Raw genomic sequence first — 13714 nt, forward strand, 5'->3', positions numbered from 1 at the left:
AAGATCCAATTGTCTTAACATATTTTATTGAAGATCTCATTCTTTCTTCACTGATCTGAAATTTACCTTTCTGTGGACTGTATTCTGTTGACCCAGTTATCTTTGTTTTGTACCAGTAGAACTATCAGTAGCAGTATCAATATATATATAATGATATAGACAGTATATATATATATATATTTATATATCTATATCTATCTATCTATCTATCTATCTATCTATCTATCTATCTATCTATGTATATTGCTTTCAGGGAGGAGGGGAGAGGGAAGGAAAGATAGAAACATCAATGATGAGAGAACAATTGATCATCTGCCTCATGCACATCCCCTGCTAGGGATCAAGCCTGCAACCCGGGAATGTGCCCTTGACCAGGATGGAACCCAGGATGCTTCAGTCTGCAGGCCAATGCCCTATCCACTGAGCCAAACTGGCTAGGGCCTGTGTCACTATATAATTCCAGTTCCATTTTAAACTCCTTTTTGGAAGTTAAACTCCTCCTTTTTTATCTTTTTCATACATTTCATTGCATATTTTCTCTACCAAATGTCAGTTGGTCAGTTTATGTTTAAAACTTATCTTGGAATTTGAATAGGATTACAGTGCATTTGTAGATTAATTTAAGGAGAATTGGCATCTTTACTACCTTCTAGGAACATGGTACCTCACTTTGTGTATTCTTTCTAAAGTCCTTCAGAAGAGTTTTAATGGGTCTTGCACATTTTTTGTTAAGTTTATTCCATTATACATTTTATTGATATTGTAAATGGACACTTTCATTTTTTTATTAGTTATTTGTGGTATGTAGGAAAGCTGTTGAGATTTGCACGTCTTGATTTAGCCATCTGACTGAATAAAATTTTAATCTATGCTCTTGGGCTTTTTAGGTTGTGCATTATCTCACGTGCAAATATGTTTTGTCTCTTTCCTTCCAGTATTTCATTTTTCCTATTAAATTAATTAGGACCTCCTCAACAATGATGAATAGTATCAGTAATAACAGGCATCCTACTCTTGTTCTTGACCTAAAACAAACCTGCTGTGTAGGTTTCTGGTAGGCACTTTCATTTTCTTTGCTACTTCTAAGAGTTTTTATTGGGAATTATCTGCTGAATGTTATCTGAAACAGCCAATAAAATGCATTGCCAACTGCATGCAAGGTCCTAAGTGAGGACTATGGGAGAGTCAAAGGACTAGACAGAGTTTCTGTCCTCAAAAAATTAATCATCTCACTTAAAAGAGAAGGAATAAAGCTTTAGAGGTCATTTTGATGAATAATCATGATGTTTTCTTCCAAAATAGATTTTTCGAAGGAAGCTACAGAAAAAGGGAAGCTCAAGGTAAATATGGGTCTGGTGATTTTTAAAGTAGAATTTTTTAAGGAGAGGAACTTCCTCTTTCTGTAAGAGGCCAGAGGTGACCTTAGAAAATGGCTAATTATTCACTTGAGTCAGAAAACCCCACAAAATCACGAAAGTCAAGAGATTTAAACCTTTGTGTTCACTTTAAGGACACTGGTGAAAACTACACAGGTCATCAAGGGTATGCATATCTGAAAACCACCAAGCATCTGAAGGATGTCACCTTATAGGAGCAATGTGTGCCATTCTGTCATTACAGTGGTGGAGTTGGTAGGCGTGCTCCAATGGAGGGGCTGGGTGCAGGATTGGGTGCAGGTTGGTGACCCCAAAGAGTGCTGAATTTTTGCTGCTGTTAACGTAAATAAACCATTGTAAAGAATTTTTTTGAGTTTATTTGAGCCAAACTGTCAACATATGCTGGGAAGTAGAACCTCTAGGAATTGAGGTAATGCTCCAAAGAATGGCGGGTTACATCTGTATTTATACATTGCAATCAAAGGAAAGGGATGTAGGTGGATTACATGAAATCCACCGGTGATAGATTAAGGAGGTGGGATAAAGCAAAGCAGGAAAACCTCTGGGATAGGAGAAAAAGTGAAATGATGGACATGTGCTGCTTTTACATAGATGGATACAGGACAGTTCAACATAATTAACAGTTGACGATTAACTTGATAACATAACAATGAGGGAATGTCTTGGTGCTATTTGTTGCACCCTGAAAGGTCCAGAAAAAAGAGGAATTTACAAGTTACCCAGACATTTCACAGATATGTTATCTTAGAGGCAAGAAGACAAATGGGCTCAGTAAAGAGCTAAGTTGATCTTTGTCAGGGAAAACACTGGCCTAGGACATGAGAACCCACTATAACCTGTGTGTAGTTAAATACTTAATTTTCAGACCATCTTTTGTGGTTACCTTAGGTCTCTGAGTCTGCAAGACTGCCATGCAGACCTCCCCTGAGCTTGTCTGGTTAGGTGTGATCCCTTTTGTCCACACTGCACATGCTTAAAAATGCAGTAACACACTGAAAACCCTGCCTATATCCTATGCGAAGCTACATACATAGGTCTCCCAGAGACATTGCAGGGCCATTTTAAACTGTCACAGAGAATTGGAAGCCCAGCATGCAAGGAATCATTTTCAAGGTCCCAGGTGTGTGGTGATTTTGCTCAGGAATATAGACCCAAGTACCCAATTAGTCCGAATAAGACCAGAACTATATGTGTGAGAGACATGGAGAATGGCATGAATCACTAACTATTGGTATGTATTTTCCTCCAAGCAGCCTTTTCTCCAGATTCACATCTTCGTCTGACATTGATATAGAGGTAAATTTGAGGAGGACAAAGTACTGTGGCGGGAAAAAGCAGGGGAAACGTAGAGTTCATGTCTCCCCATCTGTTTTCTAGCAACAGGTTGTTTACGCTGAAGCATGTATTTGGCAGGAAGAATAGCAAGGAGGGGGAGCAGAAGGCACAGGAGCAGGAACCGTTCTTGAAGACGTAAATAATTGGGAACACTTAGAATTCTTATCTAAAACGAGGAAATAATGAATAGTTTAATTGTATCTTTCAAGAGTCAAAGCCTTGACCTTTGTCTTCGTCTTACTCCAGGGAGCGGAGTAAATCTGCTGATTCCTTAAGGATGGACACTTCCGAGTCTGCTTCTGACACAGGTGGGGATACTAGCGCCTGATACCTTCACAGAGCAAGGCCATCTTCTGCCTAATTAAACATGTATTGCAAATGTGTCAGTTCATAGCTACCTCTAGAATTGGTGTAAGGAATGAAAGTGTAAATAGTCAAGTATTTATATGCAAATAAGAAGGGCCATAGGCAAGAAAAGCAGGGCTGAAGCTGGAATCCCTGGGGAAGCCAATACTTCCTCAAGCAGCAGTGTGGTCCAACCAGGTGAAGAGGTCTTCTCTCCCTTGTTTCCCCAATACATTCAGTCCCTGAGAACTGGCAGACACCTCCTCTCCCAGGGGTATAGGGCAGTGGTGGGCAACCCCTGGCTCGCGTGCCAAAGAGAGCACACCAGTAACTTTTGCTGGCACTTGAAACCCTCTCTTATAATCTTCCTGTTAGGTTAGGTGGCTCAGGAGGCGGCGTAAGAAATAAAGAGGCGAGTGAATCAGAAAAGAAAAGGGTTATATCTGCATCCCCGGGAGACCCACGTACCCAAAAGACAGGGCACTTGGATTCACACTAAGGGGGTGGGGGGCTTTTTTTATACTGCAGAGGGTCAGCAAGGTATTCAGGAAGGAGTCAGTATCTGTGTGGGGGTGGTCAGGGAGAAGCCAGTATCTGTGTTCAGGAAGGAGTCAGTATCTGTGTGGGGGTGGTCAGGGAGAAGCCAGTATCTGTGTCTGGCATGCTGATCTGTGAGAAATTCCTAACATCCTGGCCTTTGGTGATAGGGGACGCCGACTCATTCTGGCTACTTCCAGTTGAACAGGGACGTTGGGGGGGGGTCGTTTAAAGGCCAGGGTTAGGTAGAGGCAGGTCGGAGGGGAGCCGAGTGTAGGGATGAAGCAGGAGCTGATTCACAGTCACCCGTGACATCTCCGCAATCCGGGAGTGGATGAACTTGAGGAGGCAGGGGGCTAGGAGGAAAAAGACACAGATGAGAATCAGGGGCCCTACCCTGGGTAGGACCCAGGTAGCTAAGGGGCTTTGGAACCAGCTGAAAGGAGAGTTGTCCTGGAAGTGTCCTGCATGTAGTTCTTCACTCAGCTTAGTCCGGGTCTGTACGTTTTACTCCACTACTCTGGTCTCGTTGATGTAGTAGCAGCATTCTTCCTGAAGGAATATGCAGGTTCCTCCTCTTTCTGCACTCAGAAGGTCTAAGGTGCTCTGGTTCTGTAGGGCTACTTGGGCTATTGATGTTATGTGTCGCAGTAGGGATGCTAAAGAAGCAGTAGTGGACTCCAGGGCTAACTGGAGCTTGTCATTAAAGTCCTGAGCCATGACCAGACTAATCCTGAGGAACCCCCCTCCACCTCCCGCAAGGCCTATGGAGGTAGCTATACTCCAGTGACAGGGAGGAAGGCGGCCTAGCGGGCCTGGGGGCTGGATGGAGGGAGCAGCCAGGTGAGCTCCGACTCTCCATACAAGGTTAGGTTGGGGAACTACCATGACCACGAAGCAAGGACTGGGGTCAGAGGAGTTTATGCAGTTGCTTAAGATGCCGTTGTACCAAAAGAAGTTACCCAGGCTGGCCTTGGTGTGACTGGATGCGATGTAGTTCTGGGTGCAGTTCCAAGTGACTCGCCCTCCGATTACTGGATTACTGGTCTGGTAACATATCCGTGGGGGCAGGGTGGGCTCTGGAGTTTCAGGTTCACAAAGGGGAATGCCAGCCACAGGAGGCTGACATTCACCTTTCCCTTGGGTTCTTGGAGAAGTCGTGAGTGGGACGGCAGCCAGCAAAGACCTTTGGAGAGAGGTGCATAGAAAGCAGTGGGAGACGTTGGGCAGGGTGTGGGTCTCATTGAGGAATAGTAGGGTGCGTTGAATAAGTTGGAGCCAAGAAGACAGGACTTCTACTTGGGGGGAGTCAGGCAGCTTCCCTTTAAGGGACTGCTCGGCCTGTAGGATGCTGTTGGAGACCTGGACTTGGGCCTCTTGGGCCAGGTCATATTCCCGGGAGATGTAAATGGTCCCTGAAGGGGTTGAGCTCCAACTACTTAAGTGTAGCTTTCCAACAACACCTGTAACCCATTGCTGGTCTCAGGGATCTCGGATTATGATGTGGAAGGCCCCCTTCTCCCCGATAAAGGAGCCACCCCTGTAGGCATCATTGACAACACAGTCTCTCCAGCGGCAACCCCCATAGGTGTCAACATCTTGATTACACCTATCTGGGTCCTCTTGGTCATAAGCAAAACAGGCATAGGGTCAGCCACCATTGTATACTGACCGGATGTCGACAGTCACCCTGATCCCTGTCTGGCCTCTGACCAGGGGGCAATCCTGAGATCCTACCTGCTGGGTGACTTGTTTGCCGTTCTGGTGGTAGGTTTCATGGACCTTGAACCTCCACACATAAGCACGTAGGGGTTGGTGTAGGTTGCTCAGGGCCAGGAGGAGGAGGAGGAGGAGGGGGTGGGCGGCTAAGGCGGACTTTAGTGGGGCCCAACACCTCACATTTACAGAAGTCATGCTTCTCCGGAGTCCTCTTGAGCCTGGAGAGGTGGTGCCACGATGGGTCACCGAGCAGCTTGGCTGCGGTGGGTGTTGTAAGGATCACGATGTGAGGTCCCGTCCACCTAGGCTCCAAGGCTTGTGGATGTAGGTTCCCAGGGGAGCGGGATCAGTAAGGAGACGGTGGTTGAGCAAGAAGGGTCTCCCATATAGGAGTTCAAAAGGACTTAAGAAGGCGGGGCTCCTTGGTGTAGCAGAGTTTGGTCAGGGCCATGGGCAGGAGGTCTGGCCAGGAGCTGTGAATTTCTAGAGAGAGTTTAGTTAGATGGTCCAATTCGTTGGAGTTGAATGGCTATGATGAGGGTTCGAGCCAGTGGCAGACAAATCCAGCAGGATGTAGAAGAGGAGGGATTGATGTTGGAGAGTAGATGGAAAGTTGTGTTATTGAGGGTGGGCATAGGAGTAGGTCCAGGGTTCGTAAATAGAGAGTGACACTAGAGGATTTCCCATCCCAGACAGTAGAATTGATGACTCGCTCATCATACCATGTCCGTTTCACCTGAAAATATAAAAAAACTGAGCAAAAGTGGAGGGCCCCTTGCCAGGTAAGAGCCTGTGAGGAATGATGGGTCATCCATCAGGTCCTGGCTGGTGTCGCCAAATCTTCTTCAGGGATGGTGGGAGGCATTTGGTGAGCCTGAGAGAGGTAGGTATTGCAGTGAAAGTGAGAGGACATGTTAGAATGTGCTGTTATGCAAGGGAAAAGAGAAAGGGACAGAGCAGTGGAAGCCAGGGATCTGGAGGTTGGAGAAAAGGCGGGGAGGGAGGGAGCAGGTCGTGCAGCCTGTTTCCAGGCCTCTAGCAGCTTGGATTATAAAACTGCTGCATTTTTTCCTTTGGGAAGGGTGGAGCGGGATGGGGCGAGAAGGTGCTGAGGTCAGAGTAGTTCTCAGTTAAGAAAAGGGGACAGTCGTGGAGGAGATAAGGAGATAAGGTGTTCACAGCGAGACTGAGGTAGGCCACTGAGGTAGGTGAGACTGAGGTCTGGGACAACAGGGCCCCATAAGGGGCCTCATGGCAGTGGATGATCGTCATCCCTGTAAAGGGGGCCAGGAGCAGGGAGGCTGAAGGGCAGAGTGGCCACTAGGATGGTGAGAATATCTCGTCCTAAAAGGGGCACGGGGCATGCTATCATCAAGGAGGCAGGGAAGGGGTCCGGTCGCCAGCGGGCAGGTGGATTTGCCATCAATACCCATGACCGAGATCTTGGAAGGATAAAGGGGCCCTAAAAAGGAGGGCAGGACAGAGTAGGTAGCCCCCATGTCGACCAGGAAGGTGACCTGTTGCCTTCAGTGCAGCCCTGGGCTCGGCGATAGTGGTGGGGGCCGTCGGGGCTGGGCATCTTCAGTCTTCAGCCAGTCCCAGCATGGCCAGCGGTGGGTCATGACCTGGAAGGGTGGCCCCTCCACACTGGGGTGCAGAGGGCCCGCCACCTTTCCAGGGAAAGTCACTTTTCTAGTGGCAGCTTTGACCACACGCTGGGCAGGGCTTGGTTGGAGCCCGGGGCTGGGGGCACTGCATTGCCCAGTGGCCTTCATCTCTGCATTTGAAGCATTCTCTGGTGGCGTTCCTTTTGTTGCACCCCACTGGGCACAGCCCCCTTAGGGCCATGCGTGGCTGCCATTGACCTCAGGGCCAAAACCAAGGCGTGTCTGCAGATCTACCTTCTGTGGAAGGCAGGCCTGCCATTCTGACTGTGCCTGCTCCTCACGGGCATTAAGAACCTTCAAGGCCATTTTTCACTTGATCTCGGACCGGGGTATGAGGGAAGAGGCTGTTTTGGAGCTAACGTTCTCAGGATTTGGGCTTTCAGGGATAGGGGAGAAAGAAGCTGCTGGTTAAGAGGGTCTGAAGAGAGCCCAGCTGCAACCTCTCGCCAAGGGAACTGGCCGGCCACCTGTGAATTAAATTGTTGGCAGTCATGAGGGAGGAGATTCGGTGGAGCGCACAGAGGAAGGCAGGCAATTAGAATTTATAGAGGGTACTGCATGGGGTACAGGTTACTATGCAGGCCTGTAAGGGGAGGGGAGAGAGCGGGAGAGGTGGCCTGGGTGGGCGTGGGAGAGTTACCGGAATTCTTTGTTGAACGCAGTGGGGTTGGCAGAGAAAGACACCAGCTGCTTCTCAATTGTAGTTAAAAGTCACAACCTCCCGGGGGCGGGGAAAAGGGGAGGACAGACAGAAGTAATGTGGAGACTACAGACCCGTGTGTGTGTGTCCAAGCCTGAGGACGAGGGTGCAGTGCACACAGCGGCAGCGTGCATGGGCGTGGGGTTGTTGTCCAGGCCTTTTGAGTGCATGGGCGTGGGGTTGTTGTCCAGGCCTTTTGAGTTTTTGGCTTCCGTAGGGCGGGTGGAAGAAGGGAGGCGGGGTCAGGAGGCTGCCGAGAAGGTGAGGCTGGAGGAGGGTCTGGCAGGGAGGAGGGGAGAGTGTGGATGGACAGGGGCACAGAGGCTGGTGGGAGAACAGGCGGCTTTTGCCAGGGGATGTTCCGGGGGGTCTCCGGTGGAGGGTGGGGGTTGGAGGACGCGGAGACGATGGCAGTGCCGTCGCCACATGAACCCACCCCCACACGCACCACAGACACCGCGGGCTCAGAGGTACGCAAGGCCGCGCGGCAGTGCAGGGACAGCCCAGAGGGAGGAGGAAGGACCAGGCAAGGAGAGACCACAGAAGGAACTGTGGGGGGAAGGGATGGGGACGCAGACTGGGTGGAGAGAGAGACTGAGAGAGAGAGACTTGGGCACATTTCCCAGTTCGCTGGCAGAAATTACTGAGATCGGTGCGGATGGTAAAGTCAAGGTCCCGTTTTCAGACTGAGGCCATGCTACATTACAGAAATAGGACGCAGTTCTGGGGCAGGCATAGTGTTTAGCCAGATCGGTGAGCCGGCACCCTAGAGGTGTGCTCAGGTCAGGTTTGGAATTTGGATTCGCCCAGTGCTTGATCCCGTGGCCTGTAGAGGGGCCAAAGGCTGGCGTCCCAGCAGTTTAACCCACGCTACGGAAGGACGATTGGGCCAGGGAATGTAGGGACGTCTCCACTATTTCCCAGGTCCAGAGGAGCCTTCCTGGAAGGGTCCGGAAATAGGCAATCTCTGACTCGGCCACGTTTTATGGACAGAGATGCCGGCGGGAAGGTGGCCACCTGGGACCGGCACAGGGGTGGAACGGGACTCACTGCTGATGTTGCCAAACTGGGAAAAGTTGCTGAGCTGAAGAGATGAGGTCCTGATGGGTCCAGAGCCACAAGGAGGAAGAGGCAGGCACCCCAAGCTGCAGAGGGACGGCCAAATGAGGTGCTCATGCCACCCAGGTTTCAAGGCACCAAATGTTAGGTTAGGTGGCTCAGGAGGCAGCATAAGAAATAAAGAGTCGAGTGAATCAGAAAAGAAAAGAAAAGAAAAGGAAAGGTTTATTTCTGCATCCCCGGGAGACCCACGTACTCCAAAGACAGGGCACGTGGATTCACGCCAACAGGGAGGGGGGCGCTTTTTTTATACTGCGGTTGGGTGAGGAGGTATCTAGCTGAGGAAGTTTCAGCTGCAGGGGGTCAGCAAGGTATTCAGGAAGGAGTCAGTATCTGTGTGGGGGCCGTCAGGGAGAAGCCACTATCTGTCTGGCACGCTGATCTGTGAGAAATTCCAGGGGAAGTCCATTGTCTCATCACATGTCTTCATGTATCTGATCCTGGGCTCTCTCTGACCTAACACTTCCATTTACAATTTTTTTCTTAATATCGACTTTTTTATTTTTCAGGTAAGTTCAGTGTAGGTGCATCTTAGTTAAATAATTTTACATAAAAAGTTATCTTAAAGACCATAGACATGGATTGACAAGAGAGGGGAAGAGCAATGTCAATACTGTCGAAAACGATCTATTGAGGACTTGGAATGCCATTGCAGAAAATTTTTTCTGTTTAAAAAGCTGCAACAGCGTTACTCTCCATGTTCTCATCCACATGCACTTGTGAATCTTTGTTCTCAGTGATGAATTTTGTTAAGTCTCATAGTAGGAGTAGCCTGATGGATGAAAGTAGTAGCTTGTGCATATTTCTGAAGGTCACGAAATATAAACCTGATGTAAAATCTCTGTCATCAATGATGCAGCAGCAAAAGTCCCACTGAAAATATCAAACGAAGTCATAAAGTTTTCTGTCGGACAATCAGTGTACATTAAACATTAAAAAATAAATGTATTTTTCATCATCATATACTGTGTTTTTGTCGCTCAAATGAATTTTATGATTTCTTCAAGGTTCTTCACATACGTAACCTTAAGAGATATCAAGTAGGTGTAACATGTTCTCAAAAAATTAGGGTTGGCACACAGAAGAATTTTGAGTCAGAGATTTTGCTGGTTTTGGCACCCACTCACAAAAAGGAGCCCACCCTTGGTATAGGTTATTCTGGTGCTCTGTCCCCCTAGCTCACCAGTTATTTATAGTACATTTGACCTCCTATCCATAGAGGATCATTCACTTTCTCCCCGCTCAACAGGCCTTGGGGTTCTCAGAATATTTGGGTCCCTGAGCCTATTTCCACCCACTCCCCCCATCCCCCACACACAAGCCTTTAAGATCATGCATAAATGTGTGCCCTATCCTGGAATAGCAGGTTCTTCACTCTTAAAAGCTAGTGTAAAATTCACAGTAGGTTTTTGGTATTTTTTTTAAATTAAAAAAACTCCCAGCCCGGCCAGTGCTGCTCAGTTGATTCAATGTCGTCTCACCTCCCAGGAGGTCCATGTTGGATTACTGGTCAGGGCACATGTCAGGGTAGTAGGGGAGCATGTTTCTTTCCCTTCCTCTTTCTGAAATCAATAAAAATAATAAAGAATCAAAAGTCTTTTGAAAAACAAACCACAACAAAAAACCCTTCCTAACTGTTGGACAGCTATCAAGGAGTTGCTGGAGATAAAGAAGAATGTGTGAGCAGTAACTGACCAATTCTTTCCTCCTCAGGACTTTATTTCAGGAAACATACTGGTGGGGCCACTGCTCCATTCACTTGTCCTGCCTCAGCCTCTGTGGACCCCACTGCAGGTCATGTGTGTGCTCCTCCACTCCCTCCAGCTCAGCCCAGCACCAAACCTACCTACTTAATGCTGTGTCCAACACAGATCCTTCGATGCGTGATTCCAAGTGAATGTCCTGGTTCCTCTACTCCTGCAAAGAGAGGAGAGTCATTACTAAATCACATTGTAAGTGAGACTTAAATGCCTGAGTGAGTAAAAGAAATTCTGAGTGAACAAGACTGACCTCAATGACCACAGATAACTGCTGGTGGCTTAGCAATATGAGATGCAGAATAGTGCCAACCACACACAGGACAATAGCACAGCATCCCCCAGTCAAGCAGTGGGACTGGGAAACAGGCCAGCATGTTTTGTGGCAGGAGAAACAAGGGAAATGCAGAATTCATATTTATCTGTTTTCTAGGAGGGCGTTTTTTGGAGAAAGCAGCAGCCTTGGCTAAGGGATACATTTAAACCTCTCAATGCCACATACAAGCAAAACATGGCACAGACGCTACATAACAACAACAAGGATTGTCTAATGAGGATGAGATTTTCAATAAGAATCAATGGGGACAATTTGGAATTCTTATCTGAAATGGTTAGGTGGGGTTCTAGGCAGAGTGCAAGGGCCTCCAGTTCCTATGTGGTTCATTAGTTTGCTGATGATGTTCTCTTGGTGCCTGCCCAAGTGACCTCCCAAAGTTCCTTACTGAGAATGAAAACAAGTATTTTTCTCTGGGTTGACCAGTGAGCCAGCAAATACATAGTGTGTTTAAGGCACAGCCTGGGAATGGGGATCAGTGAGTGTGGGGAATCCAGGAGGTGAGGAGAAACAAATGGGACCGTCCTGGAGACTCATTTCCTGTCCCCTTTCAGTAGCTCACCAGATCGCTAGCCAGCAAGTACCAGAAAGTAATGGAAAAATAGTCCCCTTTTCCAATGAGATAATTTCTTTCATCCAAGAGCTTTCATGGTGGTGGTATAGATGTCCCTGCCTCATCTTCCCTATAAGCGTGATGCATTCCATGCAGGCTCCCTCTTCACAGGACCTGTAGCCATGGGACACATGGTCCGACTAAGTCTGGCCTAATCCCCTTCTATGGAAGCTTGGGGATTGAGTAAATTCTGTTACATTCTTTTAAATTTTTTAAAAGATTTTCTTTAAATGTGAGAGAGAACGGAAAGAAGGGGAGAGGAACATCAATATGAGACCAAAACATCCCTTGCATGTCCCCTGCCAGAGATTGAGCCTTCAACCCTGGCGTTTGCCATGTCCAGGAGTCCAACATACAACCTTTTGAGTACGAGAGAACATACAAGCCACAGAGCCACTCTGGCCAGGGCTCTGTTATTCTGATTGGAAGTGTCCCCCCAAAACAACCAAACACTATATTGACACATGTGTCCTCTTTACATGCTGGGTTCAAGAAATTTTATGCCCACAATAATCTATAGGTTGTTAGCATGGCTGATATACAGAGGAAGACTTGGAGCCTGGAGTCAAGTCCGCAACCATTACAAGGGCATCATTTGTTAATATATGAACAAGCTCAAAGGGTCTCAAGTCTGTCTCACTGAACGCCTGTATCACAGTGTATTGGGCGTTAATTTCTCCACATATGAACCTGTCTATGGATTAATATGGATTTGCGTGTATATACATAAACTCGGAAAGATATACAAAGACTGGTGATGTTAGGTGTTTTCAGTGAAGAAATTGGTTGGCTGTTGGACAGAAGTGGAAGAGTGACTTCTGTACTCTTTGCATTTTTCTTATTTAAAAATTGTGGTAAAATGCCCATACCATAAAATTGCCCATCTTAACTCTTTTAAAAACTAAATTTTTATTTATTTATTTATTTATTTTTTAAAATATTTTATTGATTTTTTTACAGAGAAGGCAGTGATTGGCTGCCTCCTGCACACCCCCTAGTGGGGATTGAGCCCACAACCCATCCTGCATGCCCCCCACTGGGGATGTGCCCGCAACCAAGGTACATGCCCCTGACCGGAATCGAACCCGGGACCCTTATGTCCGCAGGCCGAAGAAACCGGTTCTGGCTAAAAACTATATTTTTATTGATTTCAGTGAGGAATGGAGAGGGAGAGATAGAAACATCAATGAAGTGAGAATCAGTGATTGGCTGCCTCCTGCACACCCCCTAGTGGGGATTGAGCCCACAACCCAGGCATGTGTCCTGACTGAACATTGAACTGTAACCTTCTGATTCATAGATTGACTTTCAACTACTGAGCCACACTGACCCAGCCCATCTTAACAATTTTTTAGTGTACACGTCTGTGACATTAAGTACATTCACAGTGTTGTGCAATGATCACCACCATCCATTCCCAGAACATTTTCATCTTGCAAAACTGAAACTCTACCCATGCTTGCTCTCCAGCCCCTGGCAACCACCACTCTCCTTTCTAGTCCTGTGAATTCGACCACTCTGACACCTTATACAAATGGGATCATACGGTATTTGCCTTTTTGTCGTTGACTTTCTTCACATAGCATAGTGTCCTCCAAGTTCATATTGTAACAAGTGGGAGCACTGAATAATATTCCAGTGTATAGACCATATTTTGTTTATTCTGTCCTCCCTTGTTACCTTTGCTTGTACCTTTTTGCTATTGTGAAGAATGTTGCTATGAATATACTTTTTTTTTAATTTGAGAGAGAGGGGAAAGGAGAAGGAGAGGGAGAGAAACATAGATGTGAGAGGAGAACATGGATCGCATGGCCACTACCGGGGATCAAGCTTGCAACCCAGGTATGTCCCCTGACCAGAAATCAAACCAACCGCCTTCTGGTGCATGGGAGGACACCCAAGTCACAGAGCTACACCAGCCTGGGCTCCGTTCTTATTCTGATGGTTATTTCCCCCCAAAAAACAACAAAACAGTATATTGACACATTTGTCTTCTTTACATGCTGGGTTCAAGGAATTTCGTGCCCACAAACATCTATAGGTAGTTAGTGGGGCTAATATTATACAGAGGAAGACTTGGAGCCTGGACTCAAGTCCCCAACCATTACAAGGGCATCAATAGTTAATATTTGAGCTCAGAGTCTGAAGTCCGTCTCACTGAACCCCTGTATCACAGTGTATTAGGCCTCAG

At 47.2% G+C, this 13714-nt stretch overlaps 1 protein-coding gene across 1 annotated transcript; it reads right to left on the bottom strand.

Annotated features, from left to right (window-relative positions):
* Nucleotides 1-3771: 3771 nt before the first annotated feature.
* On the bottom strand, nt 3772-5275 carry LOC111824333 (endogenous retrovirus group FC1 Env polyprotein-like). Its single transcript, XM_023748204.1, has 3 exons — nt 5224-5275; nt 4577-5095; nt 3772-3970 (listed from the first exon to the last, which is right to left on the bottom strand). Exons 1-3 carry the CDS (start codon nt 5273-5275, stop codon nt 3843-3845), a joined length of 699 nt encoding a protein of 232 aa, XP_023603972.1. The 3' UTR covers nt 3772-3842.
* Between the last annotated feature and the right edge of the window lie 8439 nt (nt 5276-13714).

This window comes from Myotis lucifugus, unplaced genomic scaffold, assembly GCF_000147115.1.
Source record: "Myotis lucifugus unplaced genomic scaffold, Myoluc2.0 scaffold_1195, whole genome shotgun sequence".
In the NCBI taxonomy this organism is placed as follows: Eukaryota; Metazoa; Chordata; class Mammalia; order Chiroptera; family Vespertilionidae; genus Myotis; species Myotis lucifugus.